General features: G+C 41.5%; 1 protein-coding gene across 6 annotated transcripts in view; it reads right to left on the minus strand.

Moving 5' to 3' along the window:
- SLIT1 (slit guidance ligand 1) overlaps window positions 1–27,925 on the minus strand; it is a 256,670-nt gene that overhangs the window by 11,841 nt on the left and 216,904 nt on the right. For all 6 annotated transcript variants that reach the window (XM_051981768.1, XM_051981770.1, XM_051981769.1 and 3 more), the window contains 9 exons: window positions 23,287–23,358; window positions 21,251–21,322; window positions 20,194–20,265; window positions 11,262–11,425; window positions 8,397–8,521; window positions 8,000–8,100; window positions 5,371–5,510; window positions 4,704–4,797; window positions 3,579–3,716 (listed from right to left, as the gene is read on the minus strand). In XM_051981768.1, the coding sequence (XP_051837728.1) occupies window positions 3,579–3,716; window positions 4,704–4,797; window positions 5,371–5,510; window positions 8,000–8,100; window positions 8,397–8,521; window positions 11,262–11,425; window positions 20,194–20,265; window positions 21,251–21,322; window positions 23,287–23,358 (978 nt within the window). The remainder of the gene's footprint in view (window positions 1–3,578; window positions 3,717–4,703; window positions 4,798–5,370; window positions 5,511–7,999; window positions 8,101–8,396; window positions 8,522–11,261; window positions 11,426–20,193; window positions 20,266–21,250; window positions 21,323–23,286; window positions 23,359–27,925) is intronic.

Genomic DNA, 27,925 nt, shown 5'->3' on the forward strand with positions numbered 1-27,925 from the left:
CCTCTGCTGACATCTCAGGTTTCAGAACTTGCCAACTCCAATCTACACTGCTGCCAAAGCAATATTCCTAAATCCCAGATCCAGCCATGTCACAGCTTAGTACCCTCCAGTGGCCCTCTTTTATCCTCAGATGAATCACACATTCCTCCTGTTCGTTTACAGCCCTTCACTCATTTTTGCAGCCAGCCTCTTCCAATACACTTCTTTACATACTCTACTATCCATATAAATTGACTGATCTGTACATGTTCTTCATGCACAGCCTGTCATCCCCTGCCTCCATGCTGTTGCAGAGATTGTCCTTCATATCTAGAAGGTACTCCCAGCCCAAGTGAAAGTGAGCTTGACTTCTTCAGGGCTTTTAATGAGGGCAAAATGTTTATTTTTCATGTATCAAATATAGTAACCAAGACAACGCAATATCCACAGTCTGTCCTTAATGAACAGTCAACTTGTTTTCCTTAACAATGAACATTAGGAGAAGAGAAGCCCTTTTATAGTAAGAGACTAAAGACCGGCCTCCAAGAGTCCCCCCTCTAACATACTAGCTATGGGGCTCTTATTGCTCGAGTAATGTGGGTTGTATGCACTAAGAGGAGATGCTCATTGTCAATTAAAGGAGGGCAGAATGGCCAAGAACTGAGATCTGCCTCTTCACATTTCTCATTGAACCCTTCCTGTATCTGTTTTTGAATTTATCTTACTTTGCTGTGCTCCATGTTACTATTGGGAAGGGAATAAGCATCTATATAATACCTATTACATGCCAAATTCTATGCTAAGCATTTTACAATTATTATTTAATTTGGGTCTGTCATTATCTGTAATGGACTGAGGCTTGAGTTGATGCACTGAGGTCCCAAGCACATGAGGCTAAATAGTAATTGGACCATACTCTATTAATATATAAGCTTGGAGAAAGAATGGCCCCGCCCACTCTTTGTGCAAGTCCTGATGTGTTGTTTAGGAAATGACATTTTTGGTGGGTGGAGGCAGGGGAGTGGAAAGGGAAGTGGAAAGAGAGACTGCTGGCTGGCGTCCTGTCACAGCTGCTCGCATTGCAATTGTGACTGCCCTTCACCTCCAATCCCCCTCTGCTAGCTGGCTTCCTGTCACAGCTGCCCATATTGCTATCGCAATCCTTTTTCACCTTTACTGAGAATAAAGATTGAAGATTTTTCCCTTAACCTGAATTCCTGACTCTGGCTAATTTTAAATACGCGGGCATCACAATTATCTACATTTTACTGAGGAAACCGAGGCAAACAGCAGTTAAACAACTTGCTCGGGGTCACACGGATAGTCCATGTCTGAGGCTGCCTTTGACCTGAGGTCTTCCTAACTTCAGGATTCTGTCTACTGAATCTAATATTTAACAATATCAAGTGAGATATGAAACAAGAAAAAATATTCTTGCCAAAAACCACTCATTTTACCACTGAGATGAAGATATTTTCTAAATGAAGATGTTTTGCACTGAGATGAAGATGTTTTCTAAATGTAAAAGAGATTCAGTCCATCTAGGGAGATCCTCTATATGCTCCTATTTGCAGATAACATTGTATTGATTATTTCTTGTCCACTGAATGCCAGAAAGTTTCAATGCAATTCATGTGATTTTTCTTGTGTAGCAAGACAACTGTATAAACATGTGTGTATATGTATATATACATATATATATACATATACACACATATATATTTATTATTTAACATATTTAACATACACTTTGATATACTTAATATGTATGGGACTACCTGCCATCTAGGGGAAGGGGTGGGGGGAAGGGTAGGGAAAAGTTGGAACAGAAGTTTTGCAAGAGTCAATGTTGAAAAATTATCCATGCAATTGCAATTCAATGCAATGCAACTGAAAAGAGATTAGCCTAGCAATTCACACAGGAAAAACCCAAATAGGCTAAAAATACACATTGTCCACATAATGATGTGCTATGATTCGGGCATCCCATGAGTTAAACTATCAGTCTATTGGACAGTTGCTAATATACAGTGAGCAACCTGGAACCAGAAATGAATAGGAACAAGCCAGTAGATTGGATTACATTTGAAAGATGGATAATTTTCAGTGATCCCCTGGCTGAGTAAATTGTGGCATATAAATGTTATGGAATATTATTGTTCTGTAAGAAATGACCAACAGGATGATTTCAGAGAGGCCTGGAGTGACTTATATGAACTGATGCTGAGTGAAATGAGCAGAACCAGGAGATCATTATACATGGCAACAATAAGACTATATGATGATCAATTCTGAAGGAAGTGGCTCTCTTCAACAAGGAGAGGATCCAAATTAGTTCTACTTGACCAGTAATGAACAAAATCAGCTACACCCAGTGAAAGAACACTGGAATATGAGTGTGAGCAACAACATAGCATTTACACTCTTTCTATTGTTGTTTGCTTGCATTTTTGTTTTTCGATTTTTCTTGTGTAGCAAGACAACTGTGTGTGTATGTATGTATGTATGTATGTGTATATATATGTATGTATATATATATAAAGAGAGAGAGAGAGAGAGAGAGAGAGAGAGAGAGAGAGAGAGTATTTAACATACACTTTGACATTAACATGTATGGGACTACCTGCCATCTAAGGGAAGGAGTGGGGGGAAGGTAGGGAAAAGTTGGAACAGAAGTTTTGCAAGGGTCAATGTTGAAAAATTATCCATGCATATGTTTTTTTCAATAAAAAGTTCTAATAAAAAAGAAACTAAAAAAAAAAAACCATACAAACCAAAAATTTTTTTCAATGATCCCATGCTGCCTGTCTTTTTAATACCACTTTTGACTCATTATGCTATGTGGCCTTAAATCACAGTTCCCTGTAATCTCACAAGACTCAAAATGGTCAGTGATCAAAGGAAACAGGAAGACAAATGTTGGCTAGAAGTAGGCTGTAGCAGATTACCAAAATCGGCTTGAATGCAAGAAGTATTATGAGTAACAGAAATGTAGAAGGACTGCCTGATACTGTAGTTAAAGTGAGAGAGAATTGGTGGATAGCCAACTGGCACATTCCAATGCTCCTCCCAAAGTGGAAGGCTTTTAGCACACTGGGACGATCTTTTGTGGAGGATTTAGGCCAGGAGATAGAGCATAACAGCAGCATTAGATGAAAAGGAATGATTGGCTAGCAGTACAGCAAGGAGGAAGTAGCTATGTCAGTGTGGTCACTGATCCGTCAAAGAATGGAAGATTTCCTTTCCCATGACTAGATGATAAACTCATGAAAACAGAAGCTATGCCATACCTATCCTTGCATCTCCAATACCTGGCACAGTGTCTTAGCTGTAGCCAGTACTTACTTAATTGAACTAATTACAGAACAGAAGACTCTTTAGTTCTCATGCTGCCTCCTGATGGAAAAAAAGGTGTTATATGCCAGACAAAAAGAGAGTCTTGTTTCTGATGTCAGAAAATCACTAGGCTTAGCCTGGTGCCTTCAGGAAAGGGGAAAACATTAGGACGCAGGATTATGGATTTCCTTATTAGCCCCTTCCTCAGGCTTAGTCTCACACACTCTTAGGGTAGGTGGGCCCCCTGGGCCTCTGAATCTTACCTGTATCCTTCTTCACAAAGGCAAGAGTAACCATTCACTTCATCTACACAATGGGCACCATTCTGGCATTGATGATCTATGCAGTCATTGTAGTTTATGCTACAGTTGTCACCCACATAGCCTGGGGTACATTCACACCTAAGCAGAAAGGAAACTTCACATTTACTCACTGCTAAATATCTGAAGATCTGAGTTCAAATGTACATTCAAATGTTTTGTTTGTTTGTTTTGTGAGAGGGCAACCTCATTTCCTCCATTTTCTCAACACTTGTAAAATAGTACCTACTTCTCAGGGATATTATAAGCATAAAACAAAATATCTAACTTTTTTTTGAAAACCTTTCAGTACTATTTAAACACTGATATTATTAATACTATTTTTATTATACAAAACATCAGTTTCCATTAACATAGTTTATCAATAGGTGAAAGAAAAAATCATTCACTTAAACTTTGATTTTATAATATCAACACATTCTTTTTATTTGGCCTGAGTTTACTATATCTCAGACATGTCTTGATTTAAATTATAATGCTCTTCTTTAAGTAAGATATGGAATCTGAATATGCAGCTGCCACTGTCTAGTGTCATTACTAAATAACAAAGATTGTGACTTGCCTACTAAATAAATGAGGCTGAATTTGAACTAAGTCTTCTTGACTCCAGGTCTGGTGCTCTATCCACTGAACTATCTAGCTACCTCAATAGAAGTATTATCTCCTTCCAGTCCTTCAAAGAACTGAAGATGGCTGTCATGGGCATCCAACTCTTCTCCACACTAAACATTCCCAATTTTTTTGATCAGTCCTCACATAGCATGACCTCAAGGCCCCTTAACATTTTGGGTGCCATCCTTCAGATGCTCTCCAGCTTCCAAAAATGTGGTGGTAGTTTTTTTTTCTTTTTTTTTTAAAGCAAAAAACATTTTCAGATGTATGATAGAGGGAATTCTTTTTTTCAAACATGTGTTAGGCTAGATGGCTGCTCAGGTCAACTCTAAGATTCTGTGATTCTGTTAACTTTTGTCCATATTCTGATTAGCAACTAACTTGGTGTATGAACTTAGCAGCAATAGGGCACATTTAAGAGAAGCAAGGGAACTCGTGAATTAGGAAAACACTTACTTGGGCCCTTCTGGAGTACCAACACATTTGGCACCATGTTGACATGGGTTTAAATTTAGAGAACAGAAGTCCACCAACTGTTCACAGATCCTTCCTACAGAGAAAGAGACAAGACAGGATGCCCACTTATAGTTCTTCTTAATCCATGCCTTCCTTAGCTCAAGTTAAATCATAGGACCTTAGATATAGAACTGGGAGGAACCCTCAAAACCATCTAATCCAACCCCTTATTTTTATATATGAAAACTCAGGTACTGAGGGGACATGTGACTTGATAAAGATTACAGAGGTAGAAAGTGACAAAGCTGGAATGTGAATCCAGATCTTGACTCCAAAGCTAGAATTCTTTCTACTACCCCACACTTGTCTCCTCTGGAAGGAAACGGGGCTGCCTCAGGCCACATGCAGTTCCTGCTACCTTAGGGTGGCATGGAGAGGCTTTGACAGCCCTATCCCACCCCAACTGCTAGAATTAGAGAGATGCTCAGAATTGATTGTTTCCTATATTGTAGGTTGAGGGGTGCAGAGGACTCAATTAAACATAATCTCCATTTCATATTTCTCTATTCCTAGTTTGTCTGATGATGTGTTCTCTATCCTGTTATCCTTTTCCCCTTAATGTTCATAGACACAAACACACAATCTTTCTCTCCCATGAAGGTGGCACCTGTGTATTGAAAGGGGCATAAACATGTGTAGTTGTTGACGCCATCCACACAGATGCCCCCGTTCTCACAGGCATGATCTCTGCAGTTGTCTGTGTTCACCCCACAGGTTGGACCCTCAAATCCCACTGGGCAGGAACACCTGCAAGGAACAGAGAAAAGCAGGTCAGCTTCCAAGTGGCAAGAAGTCTCAGAGGTCCTGATTTAATTCCTGATTCCTCTACCTTTGGACATGATACAGTTCTCCCACTCATAACTGAGGCCTCCCTTCTGGACACTAATTCCAATCCTGCTGGTGATACATTCGAGCAATATCTGTGTTAAGGAGTCAAGAGACCCCAGTTTGAGTTCTAGTAGTACCACTTACTAGCCATGTGATATTGGGCAAATAACCTTCCCTCTCTGAACCTCATTTTTCTGATCTGTAAAATAAAGGGGTGGGATAAGATACTCTTAAGGTCCTTTCCTACTCTTAATAAGCCTATGAATCTTAAGTCATTCCCATTTTCAGAGTCAAAGGTACTCCTCCTATGCTGGGGGCAGGAGCCCAGAGATGCTTCCTAATGTTCTCATCTTTTTTTTCTTGTTCTAATGCCCACTCTGTGTAGCTTAGAAACTGAAAGCATGTTCCTGGGCTCAGAATCAGACTATCTAGGTCTGGTTCCTGTATTTGTCACTTACAGCCTGGGTGATAGTGGACAAGGTCCCTTCCTTTCCCTGTACTCAAGTGTTCTCATTTGTGAAATGGGGGCTTGGACTAGACACCCTCTTAAGTTTCCCTGTAGCTCTAAATTCTATGAACTGTGGTGCATGTTGCTCACAACCACTGAAATGAATTAAATGAGTTTGTATATGTGGGTATGTTCTCCTTCTTTTCTTACAGGAAGAGCTATGGCTCTTAAGTCTTTTGTGTCCTTCCTCCCTGCTCCCACATGTATGCACATTGCTCTGTTTACAGTATGAAGTCCTACAGGCTTCAACTTCATCCAGAAATGCCACATCTTCCAGAAGCCTACCAAACTATCTGTTTCTCCAAGGTCTCATTCTAGTCCTTCAACAAATGTTGATTGAGATGGTCTTAGAGGTCATCCCTCCAACACCCCTCATTTTAGAGATGAGAAAATTAAAGCCCAAAGTAATGAGGGACTGGGCCAATCACAAATAAGTCATCAATGGCAGAGCAAGAATTCGAACCTTGGTCCTTTGACTTCAGATTGAATATTCTCTGACTATATTAAATTAACAATCTGATCCTCTGGGCTGATTCTTATTCTGTGTCGAAGCTCAAGCTTAACATTATACTCTAAGCCTCCCCTTGTTCTTATGCTCTGTCCTTTTAGCTGCCTGCTCTAAACCAGCCCTGACATTTTTGCATCTCGATCCAAAAACCACTGTAAGCCTTAGGGAGAGAGGTTTTTTTTTTTTTTTTTTACTGTGTCTAAGAGATGGGCAGAATAAATGCGTTGATTGAGCTTCTCTGCCAAACCCCAAAGGAGAATCTATGCCTATTGTAAAGATGCTGGGTTTCCAAGGCGACAGGAAGAGAGGCCATTTAGCATTTTATTTTTTTACATCTGGTAATTTAGGTTTGAAGAGACAGGTTTGGCCATCTCTGCTTCTTGATTCAACATCATTTTCCAGGGAGCCCATTTGTTCTTTCTCTGCTGGGGATTTATTTTCAGAAAGTAATTATGTTCCCCCAGAAAGGCCCACGGCCTTGGGATTCAGAGCTGGGGGGTGGGAAGGAAAGGCATTGAGATGGTCCAGCTGGGCACCCAGCATTTGACTCTTCCATACTTCCTGCTCCTGATGGATCAGGGATAACCCTGAGAGCAGGTTGAAGGGCTCAGATCAAAGGGGAGAGAATTTTGGGATTAGGATTTTAAAGCTTAAAGGGACCTTAGAAACCAACTAGTGTGACTTTTTAATTTCGCTGAGAAGGAAACTGAGGTTTAGAGAAGGAAAATAACTTGTTCAAGTTCACACAGTGAGTTTAGGGTGGCCAGGATCAGAACACAAAGCCACTGCTTCTTCAGGCCCACTCCCCCACCCCCAGCTGAGATCAGAGTCTCACATCAGACTCACATCAGCCATTTATGGCATATCTGCTCTTACCTGCTTATGGCCAGCTCTGTTAGATGTCAGGTTCTCTAAAGAACCCAATGCATTAACAAGCCTGGCTAGAACCCATCTTGCACTCTAACCTGAGGGACAATGGGGTGCACCTGACCCTCCCTCTATCATGCCATTCACGGGTATCACACCAGCATGAGAACTCATGTAGTAGTAGACACATAAATATGTTAGTCCTGAAGATGGCCTGCTCCCTTCGTACTGCTGTTCTGTTCTCTGGTGGAATCCCCCCAGCCCTCTCCCTAATTTTTCTCTTTTCCAACTTGGTCTGCAAGTCTGACTTAGCACCTCCTTTTAGCGGCTGCCCATTTTAGGTAGATTAGACCCTCTTCCATGGCTTTTTGAGTCTATCCAGGCTTTGGATCATTTATCCTCCCAGGAATCTGGCCTTACTTGGACCAATCCCCATTAGAGAACTATCTTTCCTTCCCACCTGGCTAACCCATTGCTACCTGCCCAGGATGTTCTGAGGAGGAAGAAGGCCCTCTGGGCACTCACGTGAACCCGGAGCCCTCTCCTGTTTGGGAGGAGTGACAGGTTCCGCCATTTTCACAGGGGCCACTGGAGCAACTGTTGAGTGACATTTCACAGTCTCTGCCCTGGGGAAGAGGAGGGGAAGAAGAAAGAGGAGGAGACGGAGGAAGAAAAGGAGAAAGAAAAGGAGGAGGTGGAGGAGACAGTAAATCCAGGGAGACACAGGATCTAGAAAGACTAGAGACAGCTTGAGCAAAAGGTAGGGCCTGAAAAGGCTGCAAATCATGAAAATTTCTCCCACCCAGGCAGTCCCCGGTCACCCTCCTGGTCCCAGCTCTGTGATACAGACTCTAGGATCACAAGAGGTCTCTGCCACATGCTCCCTGGGGTTGGTCTGCACCAGATGCCCCTCTCAGCCTACCTTGTAGCCACTGGGGCAGGTACATCTATAGGACTCCAGAGGGTCATTCTGACAGGTTCCCTGGTTCTGACATGGATTGGATAGGCAGGGGTTACATTTGGCTTGCACAGTTATGGAAGGAGGGCCTAAGGGAGAGAGACAGGAAAGGAATTTGTGAGGTCCCTTAAAGGGTACCAGGAACGAGTCATTGTTATGGTCTTAGAATTATAGTTAATATGTCTCAGATAGAGGAAGGAGGGTTTGACCTACAGCAGTTAAATATCCTAGAAGCACCTTCCAGGGGGGAGAAAGACTTTCTCTTCTCTCATCCCTCTCCCTCTGGTTCATTACTTAGCCCACTGGCTTGCAAACTCACTCATCCTGAAAAAATAATACATTCCAAGGACAGCTGTGTTCAGGAGGAAGTGAGCTGACCGCACAGCACCCAGAGTGCTGCACCTGGAGTCAGCAGGTTCAAATCTGGCCTCGGACACTTATTGGCTGTATGATCCTGGACCAGTCACCTAACCCTGTTTACCTCAGTCTCCCCATCTGTAAAATGAGCTGAAGAAGGAAATGGCAGGGCTTAGGCAGCTGTCTCTCCCTACTGGTTTTCTTTTTCCTCAGCCATTACCCTTTTTCTAGACCCTGTCTATTACCACTCAAAGCTTTTGGCTACAGTAGAAGACTATAGGCTACAGTAGCTGTCTGATTCCTTGAAATCCCACACATCCTTTCTATAGGAGTTGTTTCTGAGAGGTTTTTCTGCTAACATCTACAGAAAAATATACAAGGGTTTCAAAGTAGCAAACAAAAGGGCGAAAGCAACAGTTATTTAAGTCTTTGAAATTTATGTCTATGTAAGAACTATTCCTTGCTCCTCATTAACCCCGCCCTCTACTCTGCCATTCTTTGAACCCCATTTCCCAGATCTTATCCCCAAAGTCAGCCCCCACTGAATACTGGGTAATTATAGCCCAACTGGACCTGGAAAAAGAGATCTGAGAAAGCACCTTCTCTTCTCAGCAAATTTGAAAGACATGGACATAGAACATGGCATATCCAGGAGTCCTCAAACTTTTTAAATAGGGGGCCAGTTCACTGTCCATCAGACTGTTGGAGGGCCGGACTATAGTAAAAACAAAAACTTTGTTTTGTGGGCCTTTAAATAAAGAAACTTCATAGCTCTGAGTGAGATGTCCTCAGCTGCCGCATCTGGCCCGAGGGCTGTAGTTTGAGGATCCCTGGCATATACTGTTAGATTTGGTTGATGTTAGTTTTGCCAAACTGCTTTTCTGTATTTTTTAATAATGTATTGTTATAAGAAAAATATCATTAAGTGGAGGGGATCTATTGAAGAATTAAAGTAAATTTGCAAAAACAAAAAAAATAATTCTTACTTGAGGTTACATTCTAACAGAATTTCCTTTTTGAGAAAGAACCATCACCTGAAATCTGTCCCCTCCCTACCTTCTCTCTGATAGATGCAACACTAGTAATGGGACCAGAGAACCAGAGGTACTAAAGATGGAGCCAGAAAGACTATACACACTAATGGTGAAAACTTAGGGACGATACTTGCTAATGTACTATGGGATCAACAGGCATTAATGGAAGAACCAGATTCATAATGGGTGCTGCTAATTGAAATGCTTTGGGAATTAACAGTGGTACCAGGGGGGCTGTAAGTACTATTGCTGAAAGCATCAGCACTAATAGTGGGACCATAGGTGCCAAAAGTAATAATAATGGCTAATACTTATAGCACTTGAAAGCTACAAAACATTGTATATACATTTCCTTATTTTATAACCATGTAAGGTATCATAGATATTCTCACTTTACAGATAAGGAAACGCTCTGAGAGAGGCTTGGTGACTCGACTCGAATCACACTGCTAGAACATATCTATGACTGAATTCCATGATTCCATGTCCAGGACACGTAATGGTAGAACTGTTGAGACCCCAGAGAGATGATAGTTTCTAACGATGGAAATCTAGGGACCGAAAGAACTGGGGCAGTTGGTCCACAAAACTGTCTCAAGGAAGTTCAGATGTATGTTAGAGACAACTACGTCAGACTGGCAATCTCCATGGTAAACATAATACCCTGGCTTCTAAAAGAAAGGTTGTCTTGGTCCATTTTCCACAGTCAAGGGGATGATTATCCTTTGTTCAAAATCCACATAAATCCCTTCCCCTGTTTCACACAATTCCTCGGCAGAGCAGTTGTCCCCACGATGGATCAGATTCGTGTCCAGCCCTGTGTTCTGGCCTCCTCTTTCCTTTCTAACCTGCTTAAATCCGACTCATTCTTCAGCTTTTTCTTACAATATTCTCCAACTCTTTTCATGGTTCAAACAGCAATAGACCACAAGGCTGGAGACCTGAATTTTAGTCCAAGCACTAACTAGTAAATCATTTGACATCTCTCATTGTACATGGGGTCATCTTCAGTCATCCTGATCTCTATCTTGCCATAGAGCCAAATGGTTCCACAGGAGAAAGTGAGTCCACTTTACACAGTCCATCCTCACTTAAATCCAACTCACTTGCGTGCCATGGCATCATCTCCCTGATATTGTGATCATCTTCAAGGACGAAGGACAAACAACAATGTCAACAAATGCATTTCATTCACTGCTCTGCACAAATCACTCTGGCAAGTGATACCAGGAGATAAGAAAGGTAAAGAAGATACTGCCCAAAGAACAACTCCATCTGCTTCCTCTAGGACAGGAAAGCTCCCCTAGTCTCCTGGGAGTCATCTTTGGACTTCTTGGAGACCAGACTGTTACCCCAGAGATACAGAAATCAGTGGAGAAACAGGGAAACCTTGGAAACCAAAGTGGATGCTAAAGGGAAAGAATGGAGAGCAGCTCACCTTGGCATTCAAACTTCTTAGCAGGAGTCGTGAGGAGCAGCTTGCCTTCCATGTCAGGGGGTCCAGCACATCGGGCAATGCCAGGTTCCTTGTAACCTGTTTTGACCCAACTGGAGAGCCAGCGAAGGTGGCAGTTGCAGTAGAGTGGATTGGCTCCAATGGCCCTGGAACCAAGATGACAAAGAGATTAGCATCTGAATCTTAGAGCCCCAGAGTATCAGGACTGGGAGAAACACCTGGATCTGGAACATCAGAACTCTCTGATACTGAATGCTAGAGGAGGAAGAGAGCTTAGAGGTCTCTGAATCCATTCTCCTTTGCAGTCAGGTAATTGTGGCTTCTGAGCATTATCTAATTCATTTATTCATTCATCTATCTGAATACTACCCATATCTCCTACCAACTGACATGTGGCACTTGAAGATGCACAAAAACTTATTTATTTGTTTGTTTTGTAAGGCAATGAAGGTTAAGTGACTTGCCCCACTCATAAAGCTTCCAATGTCTGAAGATGAATTTGAGCTCAAGCCCTCCTGTCTCCAGGTTTGCACTATCCACTGAGCCACCTATCTGCCTCTCAAAGAACTACATATATTTCCTTTAAGCCTCATAACAATCCTTGAAGTAGGAACTACAAGCTTTCATCCCCATTTTACAGATGAGAACATTGAGGTCAAATGACTTTTCCCATGGGACAAACTTGCCACTCTCTACATTTTCTGCTCATTGTTTTGGGTAACCAATTCAAGGACCAAGCAAAACAATTTTAATTTCTCTTCCTTCTACTGCTTCTTAAGGCACTTAAAGATGCTTTTCTTCCCCCTAGAAAGTTCATAATTCTTCCACTGATCATAAAAATCATACTTGAAGCTAGATCTTCCCAAATCCAAGGCCAGCACTTTATGCATTGTGTTGCTGCTTTTCCACATATATGGTACTGGTTTAGACATCATGGAGAAGACAAAGATTCACAAGATATAGCCCTTTCCCTTCATGCAAGAGGTTACCATGCTAAATAAATCATGTGCACACAGAGCTACAAACTGGAGCAGCAGGAGGCCCTGGGAGTCAGAAGCCATCTTTAATGGCAAATCACTTTGCAATACCTATAATATAATGAAATTGCAGCCAAGGAAATAGTCCCTTCCCCTTCTATGAGGCAGAAACATGGATCTCTATCCACCTTGGGAGGATGGGAAAATCCTCCAGTGGGGGATAGGAATTTAAATCCAAGAATAGGGAAGATTTCAGTCCAAAAATAGGGGAGATTTCAGTGAGTCAGGTCACACATCCACTACAGAATAATATCTAACCCTGATCAGTCAGTAGGACTATTTTGATGTTCTAATCTGGTCACTCTATGAAGAAAGCTTGCTAACAGTTACTAGTTTGCTCAGGGCACTGAACTGGGAGTCAAGAGATCTGGGTCCTCATTCCAGCTCCTCCATGAATTTGCTATGGACTTTGGGCAAGCCATTAACATCTCTGAGCTTCAGTTTCCTCATCTGTAAAAATAGGTAAATACATGAGCTCATCTCTGAAGTTCTTTTCTAACTCTTATAGTGTGTGTATATATGTGGCTAAGAATACATTCTATTACAAAATAACCCTCCCTTGATAACTTCAATTAAGTCAGTCACTGGGAAAGGAATCCTCCTTCAAGTAACCTGCCCTTAGAGGGACGGTCACTTCAATCTCTCTGATTTACTGAAGGGCCAAAATCATACCCCAGTTTATTTATACATTAAAAAAAAGGCACCTAAAAGCAATCAGTTCAATTTAACAAGCATACAATGAGAATTTACTAAATACAAAACACATCATGGGCAGTAACTATATTCTACATGATATAGATGGATGTCAGAATTGGAAGAGTCCAGTTTAACCTTTATTGATAAAGAAAGCTGAGGTCCAGAAGCATAAACAGATCTTATTTAGGGCACACTTCTAGTGGATGACAAAGTTGTGATGAGAGCACAGTTCTCTTGACCACTAACATGGTGGTCTTTCCACTCCACCAGATTTCCTCTCTTGGGGATTCTGAAACTGGCAATATCAGAAGATTCAAAGATTTTGACCTGAAAGGGACTATGAAGGTCACCTGCTGCCAAACTTCCATTTTACAACAGAGGAAACTGAGAAATTAAGTGACTCATCCAAATTCAGGGCTGAGATTCAAACCCTGGACCTCTGATTCCAAACTCAACATGTTTCCTGTTATCATATAACAGTCTTATGATATAAGACTGGTCCCTGCCTGTCAGTGGAAGAGAAATGATTCAAGTTCATTGAGAATGAGTTTGGAGGGACAGTTGTAAGAGGCCTGTGATTCTGCTTTCAGTCCAGGACCCTTGAATAAGGCAGGTAATCATATTTAAGTCAGCTGATGATCATCCCTCTGTTTACCCCCTACCAATGATCATTGCAGCTTCAAATGGTCCTTTGGATACTCAGTGGCAATTTATCATGGAGGAGTTTCAAGGCAGCTGCTTTAGATACCTTGTCTCTTCTCTCTTTGGCCAAAAATACCCGAAAGCCTTATAGAAGATCTGGAAGACAAAGGGCTTCTTTTCTGGTGTTTTATGACCTGGCTCATCATATTGTGGTTGCAGAGATAAGTCATCCAGCAAAGAAAAGGTAAATTAACTAGGAGGAGGAGGAGGAGGAGCAGGAATAAAGAAGGAAGTAGAGACAGGAATGGGGGGAGGGAAGAGAGAAATAAAGAAGAGCATTTATATAGCTCTTTAAGATTTACAGAACTTCTTACACATGTTTCCTCATTTGATGCTTCACAGATAGGGAAATAGGCTGAGAGAGATTAGAGGGACTTGTCCCTAATGTCCGGACTAGCTCTCTGTAGGATCTCGGTGCGAGCCCGAGTCTTTGATCTTAGGAAAGGAATGAAGAGGCGGGACTCACATGGATGGCCAAACATGAAGTCTGTTTATTTCAGGTCCTTAAATCCCCTAGTACACTTGCATCACTATAGCACTAACTATATTAGATGTGCGCCAGCTATAAGATATCACACACACGAGGCCACATAAGAAACTTGCTATTGCTGTGCAGATGTCTCCTGGCTAGCCAGTATCTCTGCTTCAAGTAGAACACAGGCTGTCATGCCCCTGACTTCTCAGGAAGGCCGAGGTGCCTCCAAGAGGGATGAGACCCAAATCAGACACTGTCAGAGGTTCCCTGGCTGGGCTGAAGGGTCTTATACCTCCCTCAGAGTTCCCTACTACCTGTGGCCCTCTACATTTGTCCACATGGCTGAGGCAGGATCCAAATTCGGGTCTCCCTAACTCCCAAGTCTGACACTCTATCCACAGTGCTATCTAGTTACTAAAGGAGAGGAAGGAAGGGAGAAAAGAAGGAAGGAAGGGACAGAGAGAAGAAGGAAGGGAAGGAGGAAGGAGGGGAGGAAGCAAGAGGGAGGGAGGGAGGAGAGAAAGAAGCAAGGGAAGGAGGGAAGAAGGAAGGGACAGAGGAAGGAAGGGAAAAAGGAAGGGAGAGAGAACGGAAGGAAGGAAGAAGGAAGGGAGGAAGGAAAGAATGAAGGGAGGAAGGAAAGAAGGAAGGGAGGGAGGGGAAAAGGAAGAAAGGGAAAAAAGAAGGGAGGAAGAGAGGAAGGAAAAAAGAGAGGAAGGGAGAGATGAAGGAAGACATTCATCTAAGATCTCCTGGTCACAAAGTAATATGGTTGCACTAATTATAGCATCTCCATGTTGGCAGTGACCTAAGAAACCAAGAAAGTGTCCAACACATATCTGAACAGAATTCTCTTCTAGCACATGACCAACAAACATCAGTCAGACGTCAATAGAATATTGCCAGTGAAGGGTCCATTTGATTTTGGACAGCTCTAATTGTTAGAAAATGTGAGCTTTCTTTGAGCCTGCTTGCCTTTCTATAATTTCTCCTTCTGGGACCTTACAGAATATGTTGAATCTTTTCTCCCTATCATAGGTCTTCTGATGCTGGAAGACACATATTATCTCCTTTCTCTCCTAAAAAAAAATTCTCTAAGCTAAACATTACATTCCTTCAAAAAAAACTACCCATGCCATGATTTCTAGCCTTCCCATCTTGTTATGGGCAGCCATGCAGTTCTCTGGACATCTCCTCACATATCTTGGCTTTAAACATTCTGGTCTTCCTAGCCTATGTTTCCAAGTTATCTTCTCTGTGGGTCTGTAATCATGTTTCCTTGGAGGGGGATGTGACCTGGGGAAATCTGGGGGTGCTGGGCTATCCCTGAAGCACTGGATCCACACATCAAGGCTGCCCAAAGTGTTGAATACAAAGAGACAGAAGGGTTTGACAATCATGAATCTAGGCTACAAAGTCAGCAGCATCTGTGTAATGGACAGCTGCTTCTTTTGTCAGAGGATGCCTATGTCAGAGATCATGGGAGGCTATGGGGAGGAAAGCTCTGTGAAATTTTAAGGTTTTTTTTTTTGGTGTGTGTGTGTGTGTGTGTGTGTGTGTGTGTGTGTGAGAGAGAGAGAGAGAGAGAGAGAGAGAGAGAGAGAGAGAGAGAGAGAGTTGTATTTGAAATCTGACCAAGATACTGGATCAAGAGTCCTGGATTCTAATTCCATTCAATGGTTGGTTATAAGACATTGGTAAGTCATTTTCACTCAAACTGTATCTTCCCTTTTGAAAAGCCAAAAAGAGATTCAGTGAAAGAGCTCTGAATTTGGAGTAGGGAAGCCCCGAGAGCAGATTCTGCCCTCAGCCACTTTGCAGTTGTGTGCTTCTGGGCGTTCTCATTCTCAGCCTCAGCTTCCTCAATAATAATGGTAGCCCTTACCTCCCAGGGTTGTTCTGAAGATCAAAAGAAATTATGACCATAAAGCACTTTACAAATCCAAAAGGGCTACATTTTTGTCAGCTAGTATTATATGCAGTTATCTATTTTCAAATAGGACATTCCATGTGTTTGACAGATAGAGCGAAGGTATGAACATTGTTGAACACCTTCTTTTCAAACCCAAGGAAACAAAATAGAGAATATAAATCTTATTTAATTCAACAAGCATTTATATTAAGCATCAGTTGTATACAAGATCTTTTGCTGGGCACTAGACATCCAAAGGCAGAAAACAGAGCAGACTCTCCTGGGCACCTCACAATGGAACCAAGCCACTCAGGTGATTTTAGGAACTCTGTGCAAGAATTTGGGTAGCTGCACAAGTGAGAACCCATTCCAAGTGTCCTAAGAGAAACCTGGATGCAGAATCAGGAGCCTATGATTATCCCACTCCAAGTCCCTTCTCTTGCTATGGGCATTTTACTCTTGGCTCTCTCTCTGACCATCACCCACATGACCATGCACACACCCTAGGATGTGTGGATGTAACCTGAGAAAACAGCACCCATGTTTATCCAGCTCATTCCCTTTTCTCAAGATAGAGAGAAGAGAGAGGGGGAAACAGACAAGGAAGGGGAGAAACCGAAAGAAAGAGACAGAGACAGAGGGGAGAGAATCAGAGAGAAAGAGCGAGGCAGAGACAGAGATGGGGGAAATAGAGACAGACGTGGAAAACAAAGACAGATAAATAGAGAAAAATAGACAGAGTAGCAGACAGAGATGGGGGAGACAAGAGAGATAGAAGTTTCTCCTCTTGGCCTTCCTCATTTTCTATTGCTTGTCATGCTCCTGATAGAGAGGACAGAAGCATCTGCTGGGAACAAATGAGGTGAAAATTTCCCGCCACTACAGCCACCACTGCAAGTGCTCCAAAAAGTGAGCAGAGAGGGGCTGGGAAGGGCCAAAATGGGCCATGCAAAGAGCCTCGTCTGGAAGTTGGGGACCAAGGCTCCATTCCCGTATCACCACCTCACTGCAGAACATGAGTTGCCATTTTCTGGTCTCAGTTCCCTTGTGGTTAAAATAAAGGAATTAGACTAGCAAATCCTTAAGGTCTTTTTCAACTTCAAAGAAATTTCTTTCTACATTTTCCTCTCTTTATCTCTGCCTCTCTGTTCCTCTCATGTCTATCTCTGTCTCTTTTCCCTATGTCTGTCTCTGTCTCTGTCTCCCTCTTCCTCTGTGTGTCTCTCTCCCCTCTGACTCTGTCTTTACCCTTCTCTGTTTCTCCTCTCTCTGTCTCTCTCCTCTGTCTCTTTCCCCTTCTCTCTCTCTTTTTCTCCTCTGTCTCTGTTTCTCTCTCTCTGTGCCCCCCCACTCGCATACACATTCCAGACCCACTACTTTTTTTTAAAACTTCTTTATTTGATTTTTGTCCTTAGATGTAAGGGGCATTGCTTTATTTTCAGAGCTAGCTTAAATACTGTGGAAGATACTGTGCTTTCTCATTGACACATCCTCCTACTAGCCAAAACACAGAAATCTCTGTAAACAATTGAACTTTGTGACCAGGCTTAGACAGAACAGCGATGGAGCTGATTGGTTATGCTGGGAATCTGCTCCAAAATGACATCTGAACAGATCTGTATCATCCATATTTATCAGTTTGCTCCTCCTAAATTAGCTCTATCTCCTGACCAATCTTCTTAATTCTCTGAAAGAAGGAGTTCAAATTTGCAGACGTTAGCTGTGGACTCAAAAGGACGCTCTGTTTGTCTTTGCTTCCGTGGGTTTTTTCTTTTACAAAATACAAAATGGAATACTTAGCCTCTGAACTGGAAGCTGGGGATAGGAACACAATGTCCCTGACTATTGTTCAATTTTTATGTCAATTCCAAAAGGTCATAAACACAGAACAAATTCAAGAAAGACACAGCTAGAAGTTCTCATGGCAACTGGGACTCGCCCACTTTTACTGCCTGGAATTATGGTGGGGGCGACTGTGCAGAGCCAGAGAGTCCTTGGTAATCAGCACATAAGAGGGCAGGCTCCATTTTGTAGGTGGGGGAATTAATTGTGGTGATGTGCAAGGATGCGACCTGCTTGGAATCACCGCCTGGCATCGGGAGAAAATTCTGAATGCCCAGAGAATCTGAGAGGCAGGGCACCCAGTCAGGAGCCAGAGGCACCCAGGAAGCAAGAGCTAGAGAAAGGCAAATGTGGATCTGACCTGGCTCTCTGAAGCTCTGTGGTTTAGCCCAGAAGGGATAGAATTCTGGGGGGAAATAACCTGCTGGGTTGTGTAGCTTCCCTTTAATACTGGCTGGGGTGGGGGAAGAAAGGGGTATGAGGGAGTCATTTCAAACCTGGTTAAATTCTGAAATCTACCCCTGCCAATCCTATATTTACCTTCTCTGGTCATGGCTTTCCCCATCTGTAAAATTTCTCTATCTGTAAATAGTCTATAAAAATATGTGTGCACACACACACTCTCTACACCTTTCCTTCCCTGCTCATTGCTTTCTTCATCTGGAAAGTGGGAATTAAAGGGGAGGAGAAGTGTGTGTGTGTGTGTGTGTGTGTGTGTGTGTGTGTGTGTAGTTTGATTGTTTTTCAGTTATGTCCAACTCTTCATGACCCCATTTGGGTTTTTCTTGGCAAAGATAATGGAGCAGTTTGCCATTTCTTTTGTCCGTTCATTTTACAGAGGAAACTGAGGCAAATAGAGTTAAGTGATTTGTCCAGAATCACATAGTTAAGCATCTGAGATCTGATTTGAAGATTAATCTTCCTGATTCCAGGCTGCCATTCTATCCACTGAGTGACCTAGTTGCCATCTCTCTTTTGCATTCTCTCTCTCTCTCTCTCTCTCTCTCTCTCTCTCTCTCTCTCTCTCTCTCTCTCTCTCTCTCTCTCTCTCCCCTCCTTCTCTCTGTCTCTCTCTGTTTCTCACTCACTCTTGCTCTCTCTCTCTATGTCTCTCACTCTCTTTCTCTTTCTTTCTTCCCCCCTACTTCCTTCCCTCCCTCCCTCCACACATATTTCTATTTTACAAATGGAAAAAGTAGGAGTAGAATAGTAGGATTTCTACTATTTCTGGCAGTAGAACCAAGACACATCTGTCTTTGACATCCTTATCTTATTTCTTTCTCTGATGCTCACCTACCAAGCAGCTCTGGTCCACACATCCTGCTCTGTTTTGCAATACTCTCCTTTGTGAATGTGTCATGGTTCCCCCTCCCCCACAGCCCATTAGCTTCTAAGCTATAAATGACCAGGCACTTTGATTTCTTCTATCTTTGGGTCTCTCTTGTCCCTCATACAACTTCCAATGTCTCACGAGTGTTTGAATTGAATTGCATGTATCTCAAACATCCTAGTTTGTCTTCTTCACTTTTGGAATTCTCTTTTCTATGAATTTATCTGAATCTTATGGGGCGAGGGGAGAGAGACTATTTGTGTTTTCAGCCTGTACCCCTCTGGCTAAAAGTCCCATTAAGGTTATAGGTTTTGTATGAAATAGGAATTCCTGTCTTATCGGAAAACATTTTTCAAACAGTGTTCCAGAGGAGCCATTTAAAGCTGCCTAATAACACAAGAAAGCTGTGGGAAATTATAAACAGTACCTCCAGATCTCCAGAACTGACTCTTCACAGAGTACTATACCTTAGAATGACTAAATGTAAGCTACTTGAAGGCAGGACCATTTCTTATTCATCTTGGATCTTCCTTGGTGTTTAATGCACTCAATCTATACTTGGAGAATTGAACTGAATAACTTGGATAAGGAGATAGGTGACTCAGTGAATAAAATGCTGGCTAGACTTGCAATCGGCAAGATTCTGAGTTCAAATCCTATCTCAGACACTTAGTGTGTGACCCTGGACAAGTGTGCCTCAGTTTCCTCATTTGTAAAGTGAAGATGATAACAGCCCCTACCTCTGAGAATTGTTGTGAAGATCAAATGAAATAACATCTTGAAAAGCACTTTGCAAACCATAAAACAGCATGAAAATGCCTATTATTATTATTAAAAATTTTCTTGCCCTGATCCCAAAGCTCTGCTTAAAAAACAAAGGGGAAACCCAGAATAGGGAATATCTGCAGCGAGGTACTCACAGATGAGATAGGGAAGTCACATCGGTGAAGATGCCCTCACGGAGAGTGGAGATGTCGTTGCCATGGAGAGACCTGAGGAGACAACAATCTACTGTTGGTATAATCTCCAAGAAGAAAGGTTCCGCCAAAGCTGTCTGGTGGTTAAAACTGGGAACAAGGGGCTGGCTTAAATTCTTCTGACAAGCTGGAACTTGCCAGTGGGTAGGTCACAAAAATATCTCCATCCAGGGCTCTAAGAAGAAAATCAGACCGCTTCATAGCTCTCCCTTTGCAGGCTACAGTGCCATGGATTAGGGTGAATGATTTAGCAAAGGGCCTTTTACAGGGATCTTTGTCCTGCAACCTCAAATCAATTCATCCCAGCCCATACCAGCTTCAGTACTTATTAGCTGTGTCTGGAGGCAGGTCACTTGGTGACTCTAAGCCTTGTTTTTGTTTATTTTGCTTTTTACTTGTAAAACAGAAATGAAATCTGTCCTACCTATCTCATAGGGATGATGTTCTGACCTTTTTTGGGGGAAGTGCCTTGAATGAAATTCTTTATAAACTCTATAAATGTGAACTATTTTATCACTTTCCCCAGGGAAAGGAGGATATTAGATCCTTGAAGAAGGCATTTATTTGTACCACTAGGGTGGGTGGGGGGAAGTGGAGAAGAAACATAATAGAGTTTTCCTTAATAACCCCTATCTGTAGTCTATGTACCAGTCAATGCAAGCACCACCTGACCATGTACCACAAACATTGTAGTTGTGTTTGGCAAATTATTCTCATTCATTTCTGTGACTTTGAGTCTTAACTGCCAGGGGCATCAACAAGTTAAATGACTTGCCCGGGTCCCAGAGCTCATGTGAGTTTGAAGCAGGACTTGACACAGATTTTTCTAACTCCACAGTCAGCCCTCTATCCATGAGACCATGATTGCCATGCTGCCTCTTACAGATCTAGAGGGAAGGGCTCGTTTCTGCCCAGAGCGTGGGTGGGAAGATCCTTTTCTCAGATAGACCATCCAAAGTAGCTTTCCATAGAGGAGACAAGAGGAGCCAAGAGGACTTACAGCAGCCGGAGAGAACGGAGACCCTCAAAAGCCAGTGGTGGGATGCACTGAAGAGAATTGTAGCTGAGAATCCTGTGAAGAGGGAAAGGAAGCAACCAGAGATTTTAGCAGAAGAGTCACACGTGGCACATTTATCTCCCTGGTTTCAGTGGGTCAGCTTTTCTTGTGTTTCCCTCCTCCTCCTCCTTTTCCTGCTTTTTTCCTCCTCCTCCTGCTCCTCCTTCTCAAATAAAGCATCTACCTATGAATGGGATTATCTGAAGAATTAAATGCAGTGAACTTTAAATCGAAAGCAGACAGGGGAAGATGTTAATAGTTATGGGCATAGAGTTAAATAAATGAGCAAATAGTGGGTAAGTATTAAACTAGATAGAGTATTTACACTGTATGCAAACAAAGGAGTCGGTGCCCCCTGACAATTTACACACTGCTAGCTGCCAAGATCACCAACAGGGTGACTGCCAGCTTTGAAGACAGCCTCCCAGAAACTCAATGACTCTTCCTCATTTAAGTAAAACATGACAGTTGGGGAAGTATCAAGTGGCCAAATACCACAGATGCTTAAAAATGGGGCCCAAGTAACTGGGTAACCTCCCAGGAAAATAAGTGTGGATATTGGCATATCAAGTGCTTTGCAATCCTGGAAACCCTGCCAGGTGCTTTGAAAAAAAAAAGAATTATAGCATTGTAAGTTGTGCAAGGGTATGGGGTAGCTACATGCTCTCAATGATGTGAGAAAATGGCCGTCTAGCTGCATCTCTGGACTCCAGGCACATTCCAGGCTTAGGAAAAAACTCAACAAGAGAGATGGGTTAGACAGGAACCTCCTGAAGAGGAAAGAGAGGAAAGGAGGTGGCCAGGGCTCTCCTGTCCAATTCCTCCCACCTCCTGTCACCATCCTACTGTTTGCCCCTGGTTTGGTTCTCCAATTTCAGACAGGTTTAAGGAGAAACAAATTAAGCTCAATCGGTTCTCTGGTTCTTGGCTATAAGAAGAAGACAGTGTAATGAAGAAGGAAGCCATTTAATTATTAACAGCTCACTTTCTCCCAGCAAATTTCAGATGCTGGCAACTTTGTTAATGGATATGCTCACCAAAATGGGTGTCTTAAATTGTTTCTACTCATGATCTCTTTTTGCCTGAGAAATTTTTACCTGATTCTACTTATAGAGGTAAATAAAATAGACATAGACATGAAACATTTACTGATAATAAATCATAATTTTACAACCCTCCCATTCAATTAGGATGCCCCACCCCATGGGGCTACCAACCACAGTTTAAGAAGGGGGGCACTAGACTATAAGCAACTTAAGGAGAGGGACCAATTGTATTGTATTCTACCTCTTTCTGCCTCAATGCTAGATATGGAACCAGAGCTTGTCAATGGCCTTTAAAGCACTTAGTAAGCCTGACCACCCTGCTAACGAGCTGGCTCATATTCATAGATACGATTTCTAAATAGTCGACTCTACTACATTTTGGTTTTTTTTCTCATTTTTTCCCTTTTTGATTGATTTTTCTTGTATAGCATGATAATTGTAGAAATATGTATAGAAGAATTGCACATGTTTAATATAGATTGGATTACTTGCCATCTAAGGAAGGGAAGAAAGGGAAGAGGGGTGTGTGGAAATTTGGAACAAAAGATTTTGCAAGAGTCAATGCCTAAAAATTATCCATACATGTTTTGAAAATAAAAAGCTTTAATAATAAATATTTGGCTCCAAGTGGAAATAAGGAAAATCACTAGGATCTTTCAAATACAGGAAATACAATGAAAAAGAACTCATCCGTGGTTTGGAAAAAGCCAACACTGATGGCAAACTCCAGTTTCACTTTCTAGGCAGTAGGCTAGATACAGTCATGGAGAAGAGAGCCCCCATCTAGGGCTGACTGGCTGTGACATATCTATTATGCTAATTGTTTGAAGTGAGCCTGGGCTGGAGGAAACAACGTGAAGATGACAGACAAGTGGATTTTCCAAAACTCCTTCTCAAATTTGCCCTCCCCAAGGGTTTTTAAACTGTACTTACAGGGTAGTGAGCTGGCTCATGTTGGTGAATGAGGAATTACTCAAGGAGCCGATTTTATTGTTGCTCAAGTCCCTGGAAAACACAAACGTAGGATTTGGAAAAGAGAAAGAAGCCAGTTATTGCAAGTAGAACCTGAGAGGACCCAATCACACCTGGCCAATTCCCACCCCTTCCCCACCACCTTTTCCTATCATGTGCCCAGTGCCATCCTATCACCCCAGGGGCCACCTGTGCCCTTTCCCCATCCCTATTGATGATAAATGGGAGGAGGCAGCTGATGACTGAGACATTGCACAATTCAATACCCCCTTCTTTGAGCCTTATTTATGCATGAGAAGTTGGGACTAGCTGAACTCTAAGGTCTGGCCTGGTTTTAAAATTCAGTGAATCTGTGGTTGGTTGGGACACAGCAGAATCACACCTCCTCCAAGAATGCACCTGTATGGATCCATTAACATCTTAGCCTTGCCTGCCAGACATTTCTTTTGTTCCTTGCATAGAAAATAAAGCACTAGACTCAGAATTAGGAAGACCTGGATTCAAATCCCATTTTTGATGCTGTTACTGGGGATAAATCATCCCTAGCCTGTCTCAGGCTTGTTCTCGCTATAAAGTAGGGATAATAGAACCTGAATTATCTATCTCAGAGAGTTGTTCTAATGAGAGTGTTTTAAAAACTGTAAAGCACTTTACAGATATATATAGTATAATTAGTACATAATAATATAAATATAGTAATAATAATAGCTAACATTTGTTGTTACTGTTATTATTGCTATCTAATAAAATCACTCCTTTCCTGTCTTTCTTCATATCTGTCTCTGTGTCTGTCTTGCTCTTTGATTTTGTTTGTTTTCCCTGCCTAACTCTTTTCTTCTTTTTTTCCCCCTTCCTTCTTTAAATGAAAGAATTGGCTTCCTTGGGATTGCTGAAGAATTGCACATTTCTTTAGGATCATTTGAAACTAGGAAACATGGTCCAGGGCAGGTATGAATGGTCAATGACTAAGTTTGATTAAATATTGGATAAGCAAATGTGCTGCGAGATATCTATATCATTATCATGGCCAATAAACATTTATTAAACACTTATTATGTTACATACGCATGTACGTGTGTGTGTATGTGTGTGTGTGTGTGTGTGTGTGTGTGTGTGTGTGTGTGTGTACTGGCATAGCCACTTCCCTACTGAGTTTACTGCCTAGTTTTATTTTTTAATAACTTTATTTTTTTTTTTTTTTGCATTAAAGGAAATTTTGATTTCTTCAAGTCCAGTCAATTCAGAGTAGTAACTTAAGATTCTGCATTTAGCTTTAGAAACTCAATTGCACAAGTAAAGGAAGGGGAAGGTCTGACTTTAATCATTTGGAAAGGAAGGAAAAATGGGGTTTTAGTTAGCCACAAGTTCCATATGAGCCAATGATGTCACGTGATTGGTTGAAAACAAAACAATGACAACAATAAGCAACCCATTCCACCTTAGGCTACAGCAGTATTTAAATAAGAGGTGATCAGTTCACATTCAGTGCAACTCAGACATATTTGAGGCATATCATGTTCATTTTTAGGTGACATAAAGGAGCCAGAGAATGTACAGACAACGATGGCCAGGATGATGAGAATGGGAATGACAATCTGAATCAAAGAAACTGAGGATTTGTAGCCTGAATAATCAATCCATCATTCATCACACATTTATTAAATATCTACAAGGCATGTCATGAGAGAATATAGACATGACTTTTTTCTTCTGTTTATTGCTAAAATTTTCTTCATAAAGTGACCCGTCTTCATTTCCCACAGGGACAATATTGGAATCAGCTCTACTTGACATTCTGTGAGCATCTAGCTGAGCTATTCACACTTCATTGGAAAGCCATAAAAACCATTCCTGACCAAGGACATCATACAAAAGAAATCACAGCTGTGACCAACAATACATCATAAAAATCATGACAACAATTATAAATCCCTTTAATAATCTTAAGGAGTAAAACAATGTTCCAAGCTGGAGATTACAGGCTCATGGAGCTAGAAGCGCCCTCTGAAGTCATCTACCCCAACCTCCCTCATTTTACAGAAAAGGAAACAAAATTCCAAATGACTTGTTCAAAGTCACATGGTAAGAAGCAGAGTCAGGGTTCAACTACTTCAAGTTCCCAGAGTCAGAGCTTAGTATTCTTTCCATCTTACCCTGTTACTATTGTTTAAGAAAAGGGACAAAGTCTGACCTCAGACACTTAACAGTTTCTAGCTATGTGATCCTGGGCAAGTCACTTAACCCCATTTGCCTAAGAAAGAAAGGAAGGAAGGAAGAAAGGAAGGAAGGAAGGAAGGAAGGAAGGAAGGAAGAAAGAAAGAAAGAAAGAAAGAAAGAAAGAAAGAAAGAAAGAAAGAAAGAAAGACAAGGAAAGAGAAAAGAGAAAAGGAAAGGAAAGAGAAAAGAGAAAAGGAAAGGAAAGAGAAAAGAAAAGAAAAGAGGCAAAAACATACTATTCACCAGAATCATCACACTTATAATCAGTGGTCCATATGTATCCATAGCACTCCCAGATGAAAATGCAGTTCCCCTCTGATTTTAACATGTTGACATATTGATTTTAAAATATAAATATATATATATATAACTTTAAAAACTACACATAGTGATATATACATACATGTATATGTGTAGTTTTTTAAGTTAACATGGGTCCAGAAAGATCCTTATGGATGATTTGGTAGCCCCATTTCTTTTTTATTTTGACCCCACTGAGGAGCCACAAAATGCAGATATAGAATATAAAACACTCAACTCCCCATTCAGAAATTTGATCTAAAACTAAAATGCTCATTATTATAACACATTCTATACTTCACAGTCAAATTAATAATAAATTGATTATGTCTGGAGAGGGGGATTCTTTGGATAGCCCAAGTGTATAAAATGTTTATTCAAGAAATTTCAAATTTGTGTCACCAATAAATATTCCTACTAAGCAGAATTTTTAATAGTAAGGCCTGACCTAACATTTTGCCCTTTCACCCTATCCTATCTCTCCAATTGGTTCAAAGCTATAAATGCAGCTGTTTAGTGCCAGACCAAATAAAGGTCACCAGGAAAAGGGAAGGGCTGTTAAATCACTTTATTTGACATTCTGTTGGCAGCTACCAGAACTCTTCACACTTCATTGAAAGCCCATAAAAACAATTTGAAAGGGCTCCTTTGAGATTGCCTGGATGATCCAGGTTTATTTGGGGAAAAAAATCTTTCCAAAGAACTTTGAGCCTATCCCTTCTATTTTGGTGGCAAACAAAGGCATTCAAAATCAGTAGTAAGGATGTTTTTTCAAGTCTCTTTGAAATATCTCTCACAGAATTACTACAGAAAGTTTTACTATTTAGACATTGGTTAAAAATAAACCAAAAAAAAAAAAAAAACAAAAGGATAAAGACAGAAAGAATTGAAGCATAAATGTTAATTAGGGATCACAGCACACAACAAAAATGGAGTTCTATAAACTTGTTCTTTATGGAATACAGAACTAGGATCAATGAAGAAACAGAGGCAGAGCTAAGTGACTTGGCCAGGATCAAAGAGCTGATGAAGCTGAATTTATACTCAGATCTTCCTGATTTCAAGCTCTTCACTCTGTCCCTAGTGCCATTTAGTGTCCACAAGAGTCCTAGGATCAATGAATGAAAGTTAGAAGTAGTTTTTAACACAAGGAAAGGGAGAAAATATATAATTATAGGCATCCACCAATTAAATATATCATGTCCTGATGTATAGCACTTCCATTCATAAACGTGTACCAGGGAAAATGGGGGGCCCCTCTGTTAGGGAAGGGATTCCTATCCTGGCTCAGAGATTGGTCAGGCAGCCTCCACGGTTTTTTGCAACTCAGATTCTATGACTCTAGGGACTTATTCAAGCTCTTCTTGGGAGTAACTGTGAAGACTGAATTAGCACCCTGGATACCTTAGAATCAGCGGGAGTTGGAATAAGCAAAAGTCCTTGGTCTTTTTTCTTGGTCTTTAGGGGTAGAAGCCAAGGGAATGGATACAGGATCTCCATGACCTCTCCTCTTCGTCTCCCACCCAGAAGTCACTCTGGCTAGTCTTATTCCACCCCCTAGTCCCTCCTACAATTCTCTGTATACACCAATCATTGAGCTAGCACAGTATAGTGGGAAGGGCTGTTTTCCGAGCATATGCTAATAGAGTATTATCCAATCAGTAATTAGCCTTAAGTGCTCGGTTGTCCATGCCCAGTGCATCAACTCAGAGTTTGAGCCCTTTACAAATAACAAATTTCACATATTTACAAGGATAGCTAGATGATGCAGCAGACAGAACAATGGACTTAGGAAGAGCCAAGTTCAAATTCAGCCTCAGTAGAGAGACTATTCACAATGATGAAGTCACAAATCTTAAGAGTAAAGCTGCTTAACCTTGTATATGAGGGAGTCTGGTGAAGATGGACCCCCTTCTCAGAATAACTTTTTGTTGCCAACATTTATGATCAGAGGAAATGCTAAATTTCAAGTAGAGGTTGGAGAACATAGAAATGTAAATTTTTCCCCATCCCAGTTTCTGGACTCCCTGAAATCTATCCATTAAGCCTTTGGGAGTCTGTGGCCTCAGAGTAAGAACCTTTG

The sequence above is a fragment of the Antechinus flavipes genome, chromosome 2 (assembly GCF_016432865.1).
Source record: "Antechinus flavipes isolate AdamAnt ecotype Samford, QLD, Australia chromosome 2, AdamAnt_v2, whole genome shotgun sequence".
NCBI lineage: Eukaryota > Metazoa > Chordata > Mammalia > Dasyuromorphia > Dasyuridae > Antechinus > Antechinus flavipes.